The sequence below is a fragment of the Varanus komodoensis genome, unplaced genomic scaffold, assembly GCF_004798865.1.
Source record: "Varanus komodoensis strain SLA01 unplaced genomic scaffold, ASM479886v1 scaffold17, whole genome shotgun sequence".
NCBI classification, from domain to species: domain Eukaryota; kingdom Metazoa; phylum Chordata; class Lepidosauria; order Squamata; family Varanidae; genus Varanus; species Varanus komodoensis.
In genome coordinates this window covers 23,908,111-23,928,143 of record NW_025335505.1, presented here as the reverse complement: position 1 = coordinate 23,928,143, position 20,033 = coordinate 23,908,111, and the positions used below count along the sequence as shown (strand labels likewise).

General features: G+C 39.8%; 1 protein-coding gene across 5 annotated transcripts in view; it reads left to right on the top strand.

Moving 5' to 3' along the window:
• The window catches only part of RNF144B (ring finger protein 144B), a 61,476-nt gene extending 42,594 nt beyond the window's left edge, over nucleotides 1-18,882 (top strand). For all 5 annotated transcript variants that reach the window (XM_044426396.1, XM_044426393.1, XM_044426395.1 and 2 more), the window contains 5 exons: nucleotides 11,920-11,980; nucleotides 13,157-13,361; nucleotides 14,108-14,252; nucleotides 16,980-17,069; nucleotides 17,186-18,882. In XM_044426396.1, coding sequence (XP_044282331.1) covers nucleotides 11,920-11,980; nucleotides 13,157-13,361; nucleotides 14,108-14,252; nucleotides 16,980-17,069; nucleotides 17,186-17,326 — 642 coding nt within the window. In that variant the 3' untranslated portion in view covers nucleotides 17,327-18,882. The remainder of the gene's footprint in view (nucleotides 1-11,919; nucleotides 11,981-13,156; nucleotides 13,362-14,107; nucleotides 14,253-16,979; nucleotides 17,070-17,185) is intronic.
• The last annotated feature ends 1,151 nt before the right edge of the window (nucleotides 18,883-20,033 follow it).

Sequence of the window (20,033 nt, the reverse complement as noted above, 5' to 3'; positions counted from 1 at the left end):
AAAGTGAAGCAGGGCACAGGCTGGTAGAATTTTGTCAAGAGAATACGATGGTCATAGCAAACACTCTTTTCCAACAACCCAAGAGACAACTCTACACATGGACATCACCAGATGGTCAAGACAGAAATCAGATTGACTATGTGCTCTGCAGCCAAAGATGGAGAAGCTCTATACAGTCAGTAAAAACTAGACCAGGAGCTGACTGTGGCTCAGATCATGAGCTTCTGGTTGCAAAGTGTAGGCTTAAATTGAAGAAAGTAGAGAAAAGCACTAGGACACTCAGGTATGACCTAAATCATATCCCTGAATATACAGTAGAGGTGACAAATAGGTTTAAGGAATTAGATCTGATAGACAGAGTGCCTGAAGAACTATGGATGGAGGTTCACAACATTGTACAAGAGGTAGCAACTAAAAGCATCCCAAAGAAAAAGAAAGGCAAGAAAGCAAATTGGCTATCTGAGGAAGCTGAGGAAAGAAGGGAAGCAAAAGGCAAGGGAGAAAGAGAAAGATACACCCAATTGAATGCAGAATTCCAGAGAATAGCTAGAAGAGATAAGAATGCCATCTTAAATGAACTGTGCAAAGAAATAGAAAACAACAGACTAGGGAGGACCAGAGATATCTTCCAGAAAATTGGAGATATGAAGGGAATGTTTCATGCAAAGATGGGCATGATAAAGGACCAAAATGGCAGGGACCTAACAGAGGCAGAAGAGATGAAGAAGAGGAGGCAAGATTACACAGAAGAACTATACAAGAAAGAGCTTAATGTCCCTGATAAGCACAATGGGATGGTGGCTGACCTTGAGCCAGACATCCTGGAATGTGAAGTCAAATGGGCCTTAGGAAGTCTGAGCAACAACAAAGCTAGTGGAGGTGACAGTATTCCAGCTGAGCTATTCAAAATCTTAAAAGACGATGCAATAAAAGTGCTACACTCAATATGCCTGCAAACTTGGAAGACTCAACAGTGGCCACCTAATTGGAAAAGGTCAGTTTACATTCCAATCCCAAAGAAGGGCAATGCCAAAGAATGTTCAAACTACCTCACCACTGCACTCATTTCACATGCTAGCAAAGTTATGCTTAAAATCCTACAAGCTGGGCTCCAGTAGTATGTGGACCGAGAACTACCAGAAGTACAGGCAGGATTTCGAAGAGGGAAAGGAACTAGAGATTAAATTGTCAACATACGCTGGATCATGGAGAAAGCTAGGGAGTTCCAGAAAAACATCTACTTCTGCTTCATTGACTATGCTGAAGCCTTTAATTGTGTGGATCACAACAAATTGTGGCAAGTTCTTAAAATGATGGGAGAACCAGACCATCTCATTTGTCTCTTGGGAAACTTATATGCGGGTCAAGAAGCAACAGTGAGGACTGGACACGGAACCACTGATAGGTTCAAAATTGAGAAAGGAGTTCGGCAAGGCTGGATACTGTCACCCTGCCTATTTAACTTATATGCAGAGCATATCATGAGAAAGGCAGGGCTAGATGAATCACCAGTTGGAATTAAGTTTGCCGGGAGACATACTAGCAACCTCAGATGTGCAGATGATACCACTCTAATGGCAGAAAGTGAAGAGAAACTAAAGAGCCTCTTGATGCGGGTGAAGGAGGAGAGCGCAGAAGTTGGCTTGAAACTCAACATTAAGAAAACTTAGATCATGGCATCCAGTCCTCTCACTTCCTGGCAAATTGATGGGGAAGAAATGGAGGTTGTGACAGGTTTTATTTCCCTGGGCTCCTAGATCACTGCAGACAGCGACTGCAGCCAAGAAATTAAAAGACGCTTGTTCCTGGGGAGGAAAGCTATGGCAAATCTAGACAGCATACTAAAAAGCAGAGAATCACCCTGCCAACAAAAGTGCGTATATTCAAGGCTATGGTTTTCCCAATTGCAATGTATGGCTGTGAAAGCTGGACCATAAGGAAGGCTGAGTGCTGAAGGATTGAGGCCTTTGAATTGTGGTGCTGGAGGAGACTCCTGCAAGTCCCTTGGACCGAAAGGTGATCAAACCGGTCTGTCCTAGAGGAGATCAACCCTGACTGCTCTTTAGAAGGCCAGATACTGAAGATCTTTGGGCACCTAATGAGAAGAAAGGACTCCCTGGAGAAGAGCCTAATACTGGGAACAATAGATGGCAAAAGAAGGGGACGGCAGAGAATGAGGTGGCTAGATGGAGTCACTGAAGCAGTTGGTGTGAGCTTAAGTGGACTCCGGGGGATGGTGGAGGACAGGAAGGCCTGGAGGAATGTTGTCCATGGGGTTGGGATGGGTTGGACATGACTTCGCAACTAATAACAACAACTGAAATCATGTGTAGACTTTTGTGCATTGAAAAATCACTGGATTCCTATGCTCAGTATTAGTTTCCCCGTTGCTGCTCATTCTGTTTCTGAGTGGTAAGAACCCACTTTCTGGGTTGTTATTACTTGCAAATTAGTCCATCTTTGGCAGAATAGAGGGGAGGGTAGAACAAGAGCTCCACACAGGGCTTAAAACTGAAATGAGCCACAAGTGCAGAAAATGACCAGGCTCACACAACCAATGGCTTAAACAACACATGAATTGTGCACATATGGGAAAAAGAGAGTGTGCCTGCCACTTCTGCTTTTGCTCAGCAACCCATGACTAGTTCCTTTGTGGCTTGTTGAGCATGACAACTTTAACTTAACTCCTTAACAACCCAATGGGAAACCCATAGCTTATTGCTGGACTAACTGCTCTTAAAACAACCCATCATTCAATGCTATGCTCAACAACCTGTGCAGGAACCAATTGTAGATTGTTGATTAAAAACAGGCATGGCTGGAATAGTGCAGGCACTTGTCCCAGAAAGCCTGCGGTTTGATTAATCCATGCACTGTTGTTATATGTAAACAGGCTCAATGAGTTGCATTTCATGTTAATTTTCTCAGCTCCATTAGTTCGTTGGCTGTAGAGGTCCTCAGCCTGGTCTAATAGCTATCTGCATATTAGGTGACCACAGCAGTAGATTGGCAAGGAAAGTTAACATGGAGTTCTCTTTTGAATTCATTCCTATTCCTCTCCCTGACATGGACCAAATTTACCCTGTCAACCAGTATCAAGTAGACCAGCTAAGGAGCAGGGCATTAATGCCCATCAAGGCCCTCCACTGGATAGAGGGATGGAAATTCTACTTTCAGCTCTATCTGAAATCTGAAATCATGTCCATTTGTGACATAGATTTCCTGGAATAAATACTTTTAAGAAACAGCAAATAAGACTTTGAGAATGAATAAGATGTTAGCATTTCTATGGCAACTAAAAGCAACAGTATTTGAATAGTATCTGCTGACTATTAGAAATAATAGCATATTGCTGCTTAGTTAGCATCTTGCCCTTTTATATTCAAGATAGTTTAAATGTCACCAGGTAATTGGCACTAAGCATTCAGCATGGCATTACCACACTTCATTTACTTGCTTTTTATGATGCATCCCTGCAATGTCATCACCCAATCATTGACTTCCTCCATTTTCTCTATGGTTCTTTTGTCTTTTTTCAAGCTGCAAAAGTATGACTTTTTATAAAAGAAAGGAAGAGCACCACAATTACCACAGGTGCAGATGCCTTTAGCATGATTCAGTCTTTCTTTTCTGAAAGGGAACAGTTTTGATGTGGGCAGTGATGTATTGAGGAAATACATTGGTCCCCGCACAGCACACATTAATTCTGATCTTTGTGATGGACACAATTTTATGACCGTGGTAATTTTTAAATTGGTTTTTTGAATAATGCAGGAATTATTATTGTTAAGGAAGATATGTAGATATAGCACTATAACACCAGAACAGTCTCTATGATGAGTGTTTTTACACTAAGAAGCAATATTTTTTAAAAAAGATAAAAGCAATACCATTACTGCTCACTGTCATCTTAACAATATGGTGTTGCCTAGTAAGGGTTTTACTCGAACATCTATTTAGTTTTGGTTTTTTAAAAAAATTAACAACACTATATTATAGTGTAATACTGTTATGTCACCCTAATTGATAACATTGTGGTTTAGTACTAAAGCTGTCTTTGATTTTAAAAAAATACTGGCAGAAAATTAAAAATAATGATAAGGAAGTTCAATAAATGACACCCATCACAAAGTTTACTATGTATGTTTGCCGATATTCAAATGACTGTACAGGTGAATTGGACCTTCAGCAACCACGGCGTGCACCCATTTATGTGGAAAGATGCACATATAGTACATATTACATGCATAGTGGGAAATACATATAGATAACAAAGTGCTATACCTTCTGATGCAACCCATCATATTCCATTAAATGCTTGGCAATAGAAGGAAGTTTTACTCTGGCATTGAAAAGAGAATATTGGCACTAGGCAGTGGGGAGATCTTTCCATCAGTGTACAGATGGCAATGCACTCCAAAACTCCTGATGACCCAACTCAGCAGTTTCATGGAGGTGTTGAACAGCATGGAGGATAAGACTGACCCTGAGGAACCCCATACAGGAGAATTCATGGGGTCAAGCAATATTCCCCAAACATTCCTGTCTATAGCTGGCCGTCCAGTGCAGTATTCCCACTCCAACAGTCACCACAGAAAGAGAAAATGGTCAATGATACTAAAAGCTGTTGAGAGGTCCAGGAGTATCAACAGGGTTGCACTCCTCCATCTCCTCCCTGACACAGTTCATCATACAGTATGACCAAAGCTGTTTCTGTGCCAAAACACAGCCTGAGCCTTCTGTTAAATGGATTCAGATAATCAGTCTCATACAAGTGTGGAACTGCTTGGCCACCCCACACTCAAGAAGCTTACCCAGAAAGGGAAAACTGAAGTTGTTAGGATCTTCTGGGTCTATGGAGGGCTTCTTAAGGAGTGGTCTTACTACCACCTTTTTCAGGTGGCAAGAGGTATTAATCACCTCCCTGGCCCAGCTGTTCCCTCTTTCTGTTTTTTATTAGCCAAGGGGACAAGGATCCAGAATAGAAGTAGTTCTATTAACATGTCTAGGTACCTTGCCAACATCCTCAAGCTACACCAAATGAAATTCTGGGAACCTCTCCAGATTCAACTGCTGTAACACTGGAGTCTTATTTCCTGGCAGATGCACGAGAATTTCCTCTGGAAGTGCCTAGCAAATATGTTACAGTGGGCCTCAGGGCCTACAATGTCCTTAGGGCATGTATATAATAAGTTTATGAAATCCTCAGCCATCCTAGACAAGGTGACCTTGAAATGAGTGTTGACATCCCCCAAAATGAACAGCAGCATCACATCTGAGACCACCTCTGTCAGCAAAAAAAGAGAATCAGTCGAGCATCAGTGTGCGCAGTACAGCAGCACAATCCTTGACTGGCCCAGCAAGGGATGCAAACACTCAAGTCCAAAGTGAGTTGGATAAAGAGCCTATAGAGATAAATTGAATCCCAGCGTTTTTCTTTCTTTGCTGTTTCTACCTGTTTCATTACACAACTAATTGAGTGGCACTGTGCTACAGAATGGAATTGGAAATATACATAGTGCTTCTTATAGTAAATCATGGCAGCATCCAGGAAAATACTGGACTTTCATAACTTAAAAAAGCTGTGAAATGGCTAGAAAAACATGGGAATGGCTCTGGAGGATGACAATGTTATGGAAGGAACCTCTAAACCTCTGTGACTGAGGGATCACGTGTACAATATATGGTTGAATAGATAAGCTCTATGATCCAATAATATATAACATCTCCTTTGCCTTTTATGCTATGAAGTTTGCAGAGTGCATCATTGACTGGTAGAGACAAATCACCATCTTTCGTATATTTTATCTCTGTTTTTGACAAGACAATAGTCTCTTGCAGGGTGCTCTTTATTCTAAATCCTGGGCTAGCCTTTGTTTTGTTTTTGTGATCTGTGGCAAACAGGAGAAATGTTGCCCCAAGATGTTTGCTTTCGACTAGCCAGATATTTCCTTTCTCTCCACATGCATCGCTGTTTCCAATAAACCCATAAATAACTTGGTCTAAATGGCAAGGGAGCTCTTTAATGGAATAAATGAATATTTTATGATGGAAGTAATGCACAGTTTCTTGTTACAGTAGGGATACTGATAATCTGACATCCAGTGGAAAGAAATAGTAGTGTGGTGATAATAAGAGGGAAAGCAAATTAAATCTTCACTCTTGATTTATGGACAAGTGTTTTCTGAAAGGACTGTGTCAAGAATAACCTTCCATTATTTGGTTTACAGTATTACTGGCACATCAATATTTACAGTGTGGACTGTGTGAAATATTTGTACATGGCAAGCTGAATAACCCTGAGAAATGTTTTGGAATTTGCAACTCTCAGATACGTGCAGTACTGTTAGTGTCTTTTTCTCAGAGGGTTAAATGGTGGAAGGTGAGGAAAATTGGCTGGAGAGGACTTGGGATAGTTTATATCCCAACTTCTTCATTTCATCCTCACTTTACCCTTCTTTTACTTCAGAGAGGTAACTGGCATAGATCTTTTTGTGCTGGCAGCAAGGGGTGGTGGTCAGAGTTCCAAGCTCAGCGATGCAGTGCTATTTCTGACTTTGGAACTGTGGATCTGAAATATTCTGTGGCCCCTAGATGCTGTCTAGGGCCATTGAATTGTTCCCTAAATCAGATTACTGAAAAGCAACATTGAATATTCTTGGATACAAAAAATAATAATGTAGGTCCACACATAAACTTTTCCTTGTGGGAGTGAATTTGATTTGTATTGGGCTAGGTGAAAGCCACTGTTGTATTTTAAAATGATCTCAGGGATTGCACTAAAACTTAATTGTTACACGGTTCTGTGTGTGTTCTAAAACACCAATTTTAGACCATTGCATTTTGCTCAGAGTGTAAGATCTAAGGTTACATAGATCCTTCTCTGCAGTGCTTTTTTTTTTTTTAAGAAAAATGGTGCCGGAACTCATGAAATTATTTACCTTTCGCATGTAGTCAATCACTGTACACACACCCACACATGTCAGTTGTGTAATAAAACATAACGGTCGCCGCCTGCAGTAAGCACTCAGCGCGTGACTACACGACCAATCACAAGCCGAGCAGTGCCATCACAACAAGCACGGACAAAGTACACATGCATCGGATTCGACGCACAAGCAGCCCACATGCACCGTTTTAATGATTTTGCCACCGACCTGCTACGCTCAACAGGCCATTTCAAATCCATGTGGACCAAATATCAACTTTGCAAAAGTTACTTTTAAAACTTGGAAAATCTGTCGAAAAAAGGTGCTGGAACTCCGTTCCAGTGCGTTCTATGACAAAAAAAAAAAAAAAAAAAAAAAACACTGCTTCTCTGTATCCCACATGATAAATACCTAGTCTTTTAAAAAATCTGTGCATGTATACATTCTTCAGGCACTTGGTTCTCAGGGCCATTAACAGTAGGACAGTTAACAATGGTTCAAAATTAGAATAAAAACAGATAATACAAATAAAAGCAGGAGCAGAAAACAATGACTGTTCACAAATTTAATGGTACAGTCCTATAAATATTTTTAGATAGGAAAAAGTCCTACAACTCCTATCACGGCTGGGGAATAATAGGATTTATGGGACTTTTTTGTCTAAGCATGTATAGAATTGCACACTAAAAAATTCTTGTCTGGCACCGAAAGACAACAAATGTGGCTGTTTTAGGCCTTTCTGGGAGGGGAGTTCCACAGAGTGCCACTACTGAAAAGGCCCTCTCTCTGTCTACCACTGGCCTCACTTCAGAGAGTGGAGCTACCTGAAGAAGACTTCTGTTTGTTAATCTTAACACACAAGCAGGCTGAAGTGGGTCAGGTGTTCCTAATCCCAAGCCATGTGAAGCTTTGAAGATTCCTCCCTCCATCCCTCCCACTCCCCACAGCCTTTAATTCTTTTCAGGGACAGCCTGGCTACCAGTTATGCTCTTCATGGTCTGGTGTAATATGACCCTAATGTTCCATTCCAGCTACCATATTGAACCAGATGTAGTTTGTGAGAACTCTTAAAAGTAGTTCCTTGTGCTGTGTCCTTGCAGGGCTACAATCAGAACATGGATCATTGTGGCTCGGCTATTTATGTTCAAGAGAGGCTACAGCTGGTGCACGGCTTCTTTAAATACAGACAGACACTAATTATGTATTTCAGAAGAATGCAAGTATTGATGAGAATGGGGATGGGAGGGACAGGAGAACTAAATTTGCTGAACTTTAGTTCATCAAATCTAATAGCTGTTAAAAAATATAAAATATTTATGAATAAAACTGATGTGATGTAAGCAGACATTATACTGAGGGCCTAATGGTACTAAACATTATGTGACAATGCATTAATGTTTTGCGCTCATTGTTGGTATATTTTGAAGTTCGCCTTCCAGATATGATAGACTGTAACTTCCATAATTCCCAACTGATATAGTCATTAGCTAGTATAAATGGCTTTTCCCATCTTTTGATTAGGCTTCATTAATCTATAACTACAGGAGATAACATAATGGCTTGGAGCAGGATTTTTATTGCAATTGTCCTGAGGACCTGAAATAATTTCTCTCTGCAGTGCTCAGGACTAGCTCCTCCCTTCCAAATGAGTGGCAGGATCCACCTACAAGTGGTCTTTGGTGACTGACTGGATAGCCAGCTGCTCTGACTATGGTGGTAGTGTGTTTTATAGTAATGTATTATTTGTCTTTTAACTGTAGTTCCATATTGTCTTCCATATTTATCTGAACTGCATTTAGCCTGGGAATGGTAATAGGTAAATAAACTTACATTGCACATCTAGAGGTATTCCTTTGGAGATTTCATATTCCAAAGAGCTTGGGAGAATCATCTCTATGCCTTTTAACAACTGCTGTGTTATATTTTTCACACTTATTCTTGTGTGTAAAAAGCAGAATTGCTTTCAATTCTCTAAGACTTCATCTGACAAAGATCAGCATGTGTTTTCTAAATATCTCCCCATATTTGGAAATATGACATCAAATACTTCACCTTTCTCTGTTCTAAATCACTTAAGCATCCATAAAATGTTCACAATTTAATGTCAACAACATTATTGCTGCTGTTCTTGCAGCATCAAATTATTATTTAGATCAAGAAAACAGTCCAGGCATTTGCTTTTTAAACTGAGGGAACGATGGGAACAATTCTATGAACAGGCTGCACAGCATCTTTCATTTCTTTCTTTATTACTATTATTAAAGTGGGTTATTTAAAAAGAATGAACAGTATGTGCCACCCCATCTCTCATACTGCAACATCTATACTCAAAGAGGATTATTTGGAATAGTTTTTATTCTGTTTATTGCATTCTGAGCAATACACATGTTTTCACATGCCTGTTTCCATGAGAACATGATCAGAACCCAAATTAGTATCTAAGGGAAATGCTAAAGGAACCATTCAGTCTGGGGATATGATTGCTTTGGAATTATTAGCACCTTGTACCAGATATTAATCTGAGCCCATTTAGGAGGTGATATTTGTAATTATGTAAATAATTGTGTAACAACTTCATCATGTGAACCGTGCATTGCATACTGACCCACTGTCATTCTTCACCTTACATCAATCCCTGTCGAGAGGCCCTTCCTCCCAACATACACCTTCATGTTAAAATCTATGAAAATGGGGGAATGGGTTGCCTGAGTCCTTCCCTGGAAGCCCCCATTAGCTGTTCTGCATGGGCTGAAGAAGCTGAAATTAGTTCTGTTTATGCACGGAACCATTCTAAGTACTAACTCCCCCAGGGCATTGCTTGAGACCCTCATATAGTTTAAGTCATTAAATTTCTTTAAGTATTATGACTTCCCAAAATGTTTTTCTTTTAACTTACACTGATAATGCACTCTCCTTCTAGCAACTGAACTTTAATGTAACAAGTAGTCACTCCCTTTTTCAGTGCTTCCCTTATCCACATATAACCAAACTGGTGAAGATGGGTCAACTAGAACTATTCTAATCTTCTAATATTCCTCACCCACCCTATCACAATCACCGGTGAGTGGCTATCTTTTGAGGAGAACAAGGCTGAATCTGAAATCTAATGGTTCTTGTTGCCTGGACTCAGTCTATTCCTACTGCAAGGAACTAGAGGAGGCATTATTTGCATAGGTAAGAGAGCAGACTTCTCTGCCTTAAATGATCATGAACATCAAGGGATGAGTGTTTCAAAGAGCGGTGTGTTCAGCTGTTTCCTTGCAAGAGATGGTTACAGATTGTTGTAGAGATTTATGATGTGCTAAGATTTTCTGCTCTATCAGTGGTCTATCCTAAATTAACTACTCAAGTTCAGGAAGTCTAGGGGTGATATTGAAAAAGACATCCTGTTTTTTTCATGGCTATTCATCCATAATCCTAGAATTTTAGATCCAGTATTTAGTTCCACTTTCTGCAGTGAGACAGAAAACACTGTTCCTGAAGGACTGAAATCTTTCCTACCCTCCCCCACTTTTTTTGAAAAACTGGAATTTCCCTTCTACTTAATCTGTTCTTGGAAATAGGCAAACATAATGAATGGCCTTCTGGACTTCTTAAAACTTGTGTAGATTTTCCGGAATTTCTTGCTGTCAACTTTTCCTGTCTTTGGGGAAGCATTTAGTATTCATAATAAGGTATATCCAACTCCAAGAACGGTACTTTCTAAACCATAGACTATTGGCAGAACCATATTAGGTAAAAATATAAGAACCATGCTGGATCAGACCAGGTGCAATATGTTTACACAGTGACCAGTCAGCTGCCTACAGGACACCCCCTGATAGGGCACAAGTGCAGCAACACCCTCTCATCTATTTTCCCTCACAGCAAGTGTAAATAGGCAGTCTACCTCTGATAGTGGAGGTAGCACAGAGCCATCAGAATTAGTAGTCATCAATAGCTTTATCTTCCACAAATTTGTCCAATTGCCTTTCAAAGTGATCCAAATGGGTGGCCATCACTACACCTTGTGGAATTTAATTCCATAATTTAACTATAAGCTGTATGAAAATGTACTTCCTTTTATCTGTCTGGAATATCCCACGAATCAGCTTTGTGGGATAACCCTTGGTTCTTTCTTGTTTTATGAGAGGGGGAAAAATATTTCCCTATGCACTATCTCCACACCATGAATATTTTTTTACTGCACATCATATTCTTGGTTTATGTTCAGTTTATTATTCTAAAAAACCTTAAGTCGCACTGAGTAATGCTTTTTATATTAATCATTTTTATTTTATTTTCTGACTTATAGTGTTTGATTTTTACTTTCAGTTTAGCTTTATTAAAGTTGCTTGTGAATCTAAAGGTTGGAAACTTGAGATAAATAGATTGCAAATTTAAGATTGTTTTGTAAATTTTGAATTGTTTTAAGCAGTGTGAATCGAATATCTCTAAACTTTACAGTGAATTAAAAGGCATTGCTATACCCTAAGAGAATAGTTGGTTCTAATTTAATCCCAGCTGTTATGGAGTTTTGAATAATGGGAGCTGCTTATCCAGCAAGTTTGCATTGAAAAGTGCTTTGAGTGACACTACATGGCATTTTGTATAGCAAAGGATGCAATCAACTGCAAGATGGGCGCATTTGTGTTTTGTAGGTCTCACTGAAATGAATAAATTGGAACAATCAGATTCACGCAGGAGAACAGTTTTATCTATTATTCCTCAAAATTCTGATCTTACTCAGATTGACATTAGCAAACAATTTCTGTTCTGCAACTGACCTTTTGTAAATACTCAGTGATTTTGCAATTTGATAGTTTACTTTTCAACATTTATGCTCATTCTTGGTTGCCAAATAACAGTGAATTCAAAGCCTTGCAAAATCTGTTATCGGGCGGGGGAAAAATAATGAAGACTACTACATCAAAAGTTCTCATTAGACTTGCTTTTGGGATTAAGATTTTTCATATTTAACATTTCCCCATTTTTGTGCTATTTATTTCAGATCTCCAGTTTGGTACCCACTGATCAATTCCAGTTATACCAGAGGTTAAAATTTGAAAGAGGTATGGCTTCTACATTCAGTTATGTGGTAAATGTGAAATATACTCATATAATTGATCTCACACAATACCAAATGATGTGTGGGAGGTTTTGCTAGGTGAACCAGCCCACCTTGGATGATTTACTAGACTAACCCTCACCAACTTGGTAACCACCCAGTGGGTTGGACTGAGGAATGGTGGAACTAGTAGTCTAGCACATGTGGAAGACACCAGCTTGGGGAAGACTATTAAATGGACAGAGCAGTCATATACAAATCAATCCGGAAACAAAGTCCTACTAATATCAGTGGGTCCTACTTTTAAGTGCCTGTTTAATTTTTTGTTGAGAATGTTCAAATATTGGTATGGTGTCTATTCCTGCATTTCCCTTTTTTAGGGTTAGGATGCTGAATGCATTTATGGGCTTTTGGGTTGTGTTACAAGTCACTGTGGAATACAGTGGGTGGTATATCCATAAATGGTTGTCTTGACCTCTCTCTAGACTTTGTGCCGTTTAACCCAACATGAACAAACTTGCTCTGCTCTGCATGGCTTTGCTTGCAAGAGACTGGCTACATTTGGAGCACATGCATTTTTAATATATCTGTTTCTTGGGCACAGGGAGAAAGGGCTAACCTCTGTTCTCTGCATGTCACATATCACCAGTGCTGCTGCTCAGATATTTAAAAATGGATATGTGAAATGCACTCATGCTTTTCACATATAGTTAGGTTGATGCTGAACCTCCTGCTGTGGGATAACTGATATAACTGTTATCTTCCATCTGGAATTAAACTGTGCTCATCATAGCAAAGATGGCCATGTCATCTGTCTGATGCCTTTAAACTGGGTAAGCAACCATAGCATATCATACAATGTTTATACCTTGTTGGAAGTTAGTTTGCCATCATTTTATAGCTTTGTAAAGGAAGGCAGTTTTCATCTTTCTCTTTTCTAGAATACCGTAATGTTTACAGACCTAGGCATGTCTCTTGATTTACCTATTACTGCAGAATGTTCTTGCTTTAAACTTATCCCATGCATAAACCCTCATGAGTCCCAAGTTACCATTTGATTGAAACAGAAGGCAATTCACGATTTGATATCAGAAGCAAGTGAAGACAGAGACAAAATATGAATAGAGAAATGGCAAACTAGCTATGAAAGTTAAAATATGTTTGCATTAAATATTTTCAGAAGTACATTTGGATCCACTCAGAACCTGGTGCCCCTCTGCTGAGTGTCAGACTGTGTGCCAAATTGAACCAAGTGAATCTGGATTACCAGTGCCTGTAAAATGCCAAGCTTGCTACTTGACATTCTGTTCATCATGCAAAGAACCTTGGCATCTGGAGAGATCGTGTTTGGAAAGCCATCTTATCATGGTACCAAATGAGCAAGGGTAAGAGAAGGATTTGCCTGGGTGGTGCATATTTGTCATACCCTTATAATTGCAATGAATGCTATTTTAGTCACAAATACATTTTTAGTGTAAATGTATCTGCTGTATATCTTGTCAGGGCAGGAAGAGCATTTTAAACAGAATGCCAGGATATACCCCGGTGGATTTAACTCAGGGGTTTGCCATGCTATTTCATAATTTCTGATCCCTGTAGTCCAGTTTGATGGGGGCCTCAGGTCTTTCCGGCTTCTTGTTGTTCTTAAATTCCAGTCGTGATTATTGCAGCTAGTCCACTTGGCCAACCTCTTGTGAGTGTGTGTTTTGGCTGTGTGCTGCAGCACTCTTCACACTTTCACACTTTCAGCTAAAATGTTGTGGAGTGGTAGAAAGGCAGATATATGTACAGACCACCCACTTCTTCAGTGGAAGTAATGCTTGGATTCCTTCTTCACATGTTACTGGATGCGTGCAAACAATGGATGAATGGCTTGGATATTCCCTATAGATACACCCATTTAGAGAAATGCTAGAACTAAGGATGTTTTAAAGAACATTTTTGCTGCCATGAGGGAGTGCTTTCATGCTGCCTTATATGGGGTCCAAATTATTTCAGTTGTCCAGATTCATCCAGGAAACTCGGACCATTGCACAACCAGGCAGTCTGAATAACCATGAAATCATTGTGGCACTTCCAGATCCCTGTGCTGAACTACCATCTTTCACAGGTTTTTCTCTCCACTTTCTAGAGCACTTATCAGGACTGAAACAGAAGCTCCAATTAAGCAGTGCCCAATTTGCCGTATTTATATTGAGCGGAATGAAGGCTGTGCTCAGATGATGTGTAAGAACTGCAAGCACACATTTTGCTGGTACTGTTTACAAAACCTGGATGTAAGTGACCTATGGTAAAGATTTTGGGGCAGGGATTTTATAGGGCCTTGTCCTATAGCACCTTAGCACTTGTTGTAAACCAGAGTACTACATTTGTTGTAACCCTTGAGTTTGGTCTGGAAGCTGCAGGCAGTGCAAAATGCATCTCCTTTGCTGTTGCTGGGTGCCACTCCATATCACCATGTAACACCTCTGTCGAAAGCTCTGTGTAGGTATCTGTCTCTACTAGTCTATAAAGCCCTAAACAACTTGGGACCAGGATGCCTCTTCTCATCATCCTAATTCAATCACTGATTTCTTTTGAAGAGGCATTCCTAGTGGCCCCACATGACTTTGAATACCGCTTGCAACTCGCATAAGGCCTTTAGTGTGGCAACTCCCACTCTGAGGAATGGCGTTCCAGTCGAAACCAGGAACACACCTACAGTCCTTTATTTTCAGTGCCTGTTGAAGACTTACCTTTTCAAGCAACCATTTCCTGATTGATGAGTAAATTCCAACTATAGTTTTATTGATTAATTTGTATAACTAGTTTCACTAACTGTGGAGTGGTTTGTAAATTCTGTAATACATACATAGTTTGTGAACAGCTAAGAACATAAGATGAGCTTTGCTGGGTTGGGCCAATGATTCATTCAGTGCAGGATCTTACCTCTTCTGGTGGCCCAGTCAGATGTCCCGGGAAGCCCACAAGTAAAACCTGAAGATAGTAGCACTGTTCTCCTGTTGCAGTTTGACTTTACAGCATACCACACAAATATATATTGTTGGGAAAATTCAGCTAAATCCTGGCAGAAAAGAGCTGCTTCTGCATCTTTGTGGTATAAAATGCTTGCACCCCTTTCTCAGGAAGCACCCAAAAATATAAAGCCGGGTTACTGTTTGGCATTTACTGTTACCTGATGGGTAAGTGGGAAGTGGGAACAGAAGTGGGACTTGATGGCTTCCCCAAGAAGCTGCCAGGGCTATTGTTTTGTTGATCAGTAAGAACTGGTCAGTCTGCCAGGCTAACAGCATTACAGTTCTCAACCTCATTTGCATGCCAAGACTCACAATAATCCCACAATTGTTGTGTTAATATCCTGCAATCAAATGCCATTGTATTGAGCCCTCCTCTGCAGACCTCTTACCTTCTTCTGACTGTGTTCACCTTATTTCATCATCAACTGCCCATGTGACTCAGAATCTATAAAATACTCTGTATATGTTCTGAAAGCTTGTAGTTGGTGGTGCGATCCACTACCCAGTCGCATGCTGTCGTAAGTAACTGCAGGGGGCCTGGGTGATCTTTCAATAAAACTGTTGAGGTTCAAGGTGAAAGGGGTCTTCCCTAACTGAACCTGGTTTTCTTTGTTGAGGCTGCCATCGAGGTTTTCCCAACTTTCATTCCCTCCTTCCCTCCCTCCCTCCATATATATGGGGAGAGAGAGAGAGAGAGAGACCATCGAGACAACCTCTCTGTAGGGGAGAGGGTAGATTCATTAGTTGTACTACTTCGATGATTGAAGTTTCCACCAGCACTTATTTAAGTTATTGGATGGTTAGCTATCATTGCTCAACCATTCTCTTTTTTCAGGCTGTCATCTATCACATGGCATCTGTCCCTTAAACAGAACTGCCTGGTGTAGGCGTAGTGCTAGTATCATAAGCTATGATTTACAAAGGTGACTTATTTCTACAAACTGTAGTTAAGATTAGCCATATTTTAGTGTTTGAATGGCATGTCAAGTTGTGGTTAATCTGAAATGGAAGCAAAAGTTTTCCTTGGTCTCCTTGCAGCTATGTCAAAAATGGAGAGGAAATGGGGCTGCGCACAAGCCCAAATCCTATCTAGGTTTGTCCTTGTAAAACTGGGGCATAGTTTAGTATTACATGTAACCCAGCACATTGTGAACATTCATCCTACTAATTGCCTTTGACTTTTAACTCCCTTAAAAAGTTAGATACTGAACAAAATCATTGAAGTTCTCTTTCCAAACACCTCCTGAAAATATCTGATTTTGTACCCATTAATGATTAACAACCTACTAATGTGTGTTTTGGAAGAGTAAAATACGACCTTGCTGTTCCATGGTCATACTGTCCTCTACCTGTCTGTTTTCCTGTACTTGTAACATTTGGTCATATTAAATGAAGTTTGCACATGATGTATCTTCCTGTCCATTTTTATTAGCTTACTTTGCATTTTTGCAAGTATGTTGTCTCTGTCCCTGTAATATGTCCATAGTAATCTACTTTTATTAAGCACCTAATAAACGATTGATTTGTAGAAATCCAGGAAGTATCACCTTTCAAATTAGTGAAGTTCTAATTTCTAGGACTGTGGCCTTCCTCTGTCTAGGATCCTCCAGATGTGTTGGCCCATAGCTTCCAGCATCCACCAGCCAGCCAAGGCTGTAGTAGCAAGCAGAAGAACCTTAGCAACCCAGATACGGACTGCTGCTTCTTCACCTAAGGCAGGGGTTGGCAGATGATAGACCTCCAGATGTTTTGGGCTCCAGCTCCCAGCATCCTTGGCAGGGTCTTACAGGAATTGAAATCCATTTGGAGATCTACCTTCTGTCCAATCCTGACATAGAGCACTGGATACTATTTAAGGGTAGCCCAGTATATTATATTTGTAAACCGTCTTGAAATTGTGTAATAATCAGATGGTATATAAGACATTGTAAGCAAGTAAATAAATAAATATTAACTACTTAGCAAGTTCTTTTTCTTACCTTTCAGAATGACATCTTCCTAAGACATTATGACAAAGGTCCCTGCCGAAACAAACTGGGCCATTCCCGTGCTTCAGTCATGTGGAATAGGACACAGGTATGCCAATAAGCCAAACTCATGTCTTCTATCAGGATTTTACCAGTGCATATGTATGCCTATGCACTCAGCCAGTTCCCCCATTTCGTATTGCATCTCTCTTTTTTATTTTTCAGGTTGTTGGGATCCTGGTGGGTCTGGGTATCATTGCTGTGGTGACATCTCCCTTGCTGCTGCTTGCCTCACCATGCATCATCTGTTGTGTTTGTAAATCCTGCCGAGGCAAGAAAAAGAAACATGACCCACCGACTACCTAGAGTTTTCTTCCTATTGGAAGTGAATATCTACATCGTATATGTGAAGAAGAAGACCAGAAGGCTGATCTTTTATGTCAAGGCTTTCCCAATCAATTCTCCTTCTCTTTGCCAAATTCTGCAAGAAGTGCCTACAGGACACCTTGTTGTTTGCAGGTTGCAGTTCAGCAATGGGATGGATGTCTGTTATATTCTGGGTTCAGTTCTTCTTTTTTAAGTATGCAGGGATTTTAAGGAACTTTAAGGTTCTTTGAAATAATGCACCTCTATCTGAATCTTGCAGGTGAAGCTATTTTTTCCCTCCTAATTCTGGATGTGTATCAGTTTTAGAGCACTTTAAGCTTGCATTGTCTGAGGCAGTCCTTCAGTTAAATGAGGGAATATAGGGAATGGTTCAGCCCCATTTTAATAAATCTTTGGGCATTGCAACTTTAACTTCCCAGAGCCAGAGTGAAGGAACACAATATTATTACTAACAGTTACTAAATAAAACAACTGTGCCTAAAAAGGTAGAAACAAATAGAAATAGTAAATATACCTTAATGGATATGGGATGTAATTTGCAATTGCTAAAAGTCCAGGGAAGAATAACTAATAGCATTTGCCTTAGTCCAGCCTCAGAAACAAATTAAGCCGTTACTGCAAGAACAAGTATAATGTACCACACAAATATTACTCCTTGATTAGTACTTGGGTTTAAACTAATATCAAGCATTTTGGAAAGCACAACTAGTCCATCTGTGGCACTGGTACAAGAAGTTGCAAATACCATGACGTTTTCAGAGTATGCATCATTGGGCCTGTTCTGCTCTCGTTCTTTCCTGCATTGTACTACTGCTACATCTTCAGGCACAATTGGCTGCATACATATTGCAGTGGTGCTGCAGGTCCACCCAGACTTTGGGTTTCACTTAAGGCAACTTCTGTTTCATTTGCCAAGAGCTTTGGTTGTCACTGTTGTAAACTAGGTTTTCAGTATACATTTGATACTTTTGTGCAAATTCTAAAAAAGGCATGCCAGTGAGTTGCTTAGGTCTATTAATGGGCCAATCTTGCCAAAACAAATATATCTGCATTACATTATTTCATAGCATTGGTTAAGAACTGTTAAATTTCATGTGCATCTCAGAGCAAATCACACAGTAATGAGTGCAACCTTTCAGTTGAATTGACAGTAAAGTTCATTGTCCTAGAGGACAAGCCAGAACAGCATTGTAATCAAACAAGGAGCTGCATGATCTGAAAAATACCAGAACAGGTCAAATGGTAGTGTGGTAGGGAAAAGAGACCCATTGCCTCAAGTCCCTAGCCTACAAGATTGCACAAGAGCAATTATTTTCAATTCCAGCACTGCAAAACTGATCTTTTTCTTTCTTATTCTTTGGAAAATACCGGCATTGTATAAACTGTTCTTTCTTGAACAGTTCATGGTTATGTACCCTCCTGCCTGCAGCTTTTGACTGGCTTTTATAGCTAGTTGTGGCCTTGTTTTGTTCTGTATTGAATAATATACTGGTAGAGTATTGATATAAATAAATTTACTGCTTCAGGAAAAGCCATTCATGTCTTATTCTGTATACTCAGTCTATATGCACACAAAGCAAATACGCATTTCTACAGAACATAGTATCCATAAAGAGTTCAATTAAGTAGGTTTATTCAGTCTGTAATTACTGGATCATCTAGTTTAGAAAAGGAATTGTCATTTTGGCTAAGAGACTTCTTAGTCAAATGATCCTTTGCAAATATTTTATCTGACACACTCTTAATTTATTGGGAATATTTAGTCCAAACTAAAACTGTAGATATGTGTATCTTCCCCTTAACATTTTCAAACCCAGACTAACCTCCAGAAGTTATTAGTTGGAGCAGTAAACACTAGGAGATAGGGGTGCTTCATCTCCTCACATCTGTTTTTGCCTTAAAATTGCCTCCTTCCCCAAGCTGATGTTCTCACCACAAGAGAAAAGAAAGTTCACATAAAATACTATCCAAATTAACCTGGAAATTCTGAACAACTTGGGAAAATGGATAGGCACCTGAACTGAATGCAATGTTTTAGCATTCTCTGTTATATTGTGTGTTTCTTTTCTTTTTTTAATGTACTGTTATGTTTTCTTAAGGCCATGATATAAACTTCTGTGGCTTCCCTAGAGAAGCTGTGGGGAATGTAGTTCCATGGGGTATTTGAAAATTTTTATTATAAGAGACAATACTATGGCTCGGATGGGGTCAGAATCCTGCTGAGTATAACTAGCTTAGGCTCTAGTTTGGCAATACCCTAACACTAGGGATGTCACCAGTTAAAGAAATCTTAATCAATGACTTGTTCAGTTGATCAAATCTGTAAATGAATAAAATAATAGTCCTGTAGAAATAGGTATAACTTTGGTTTTTGACCCATAAGAAACAACAGGAGACCTGTTTGGTCTTTCTGACCACATTTCTTCTATATGTGAGCAACAGGGTTGTGTTGTATAGCCCCCACCCCTCAGTGTTCATGCACAGAGTGTCGGCTCATGTATACAGCAACATGTATGTTGGCTTTCCCTTTCTTTGTGTGTTGCCTCGGGAACCTACATGATATGCATAACATTGGGGGCAGGACCATGTGGTGAGACCATCTCTCCACTCACATGTAGAAGTAAGAATGTCCAAATAGGACCAATATTTAGCTGTTATCTGTAACCAGGATTTTAAACCAATTACC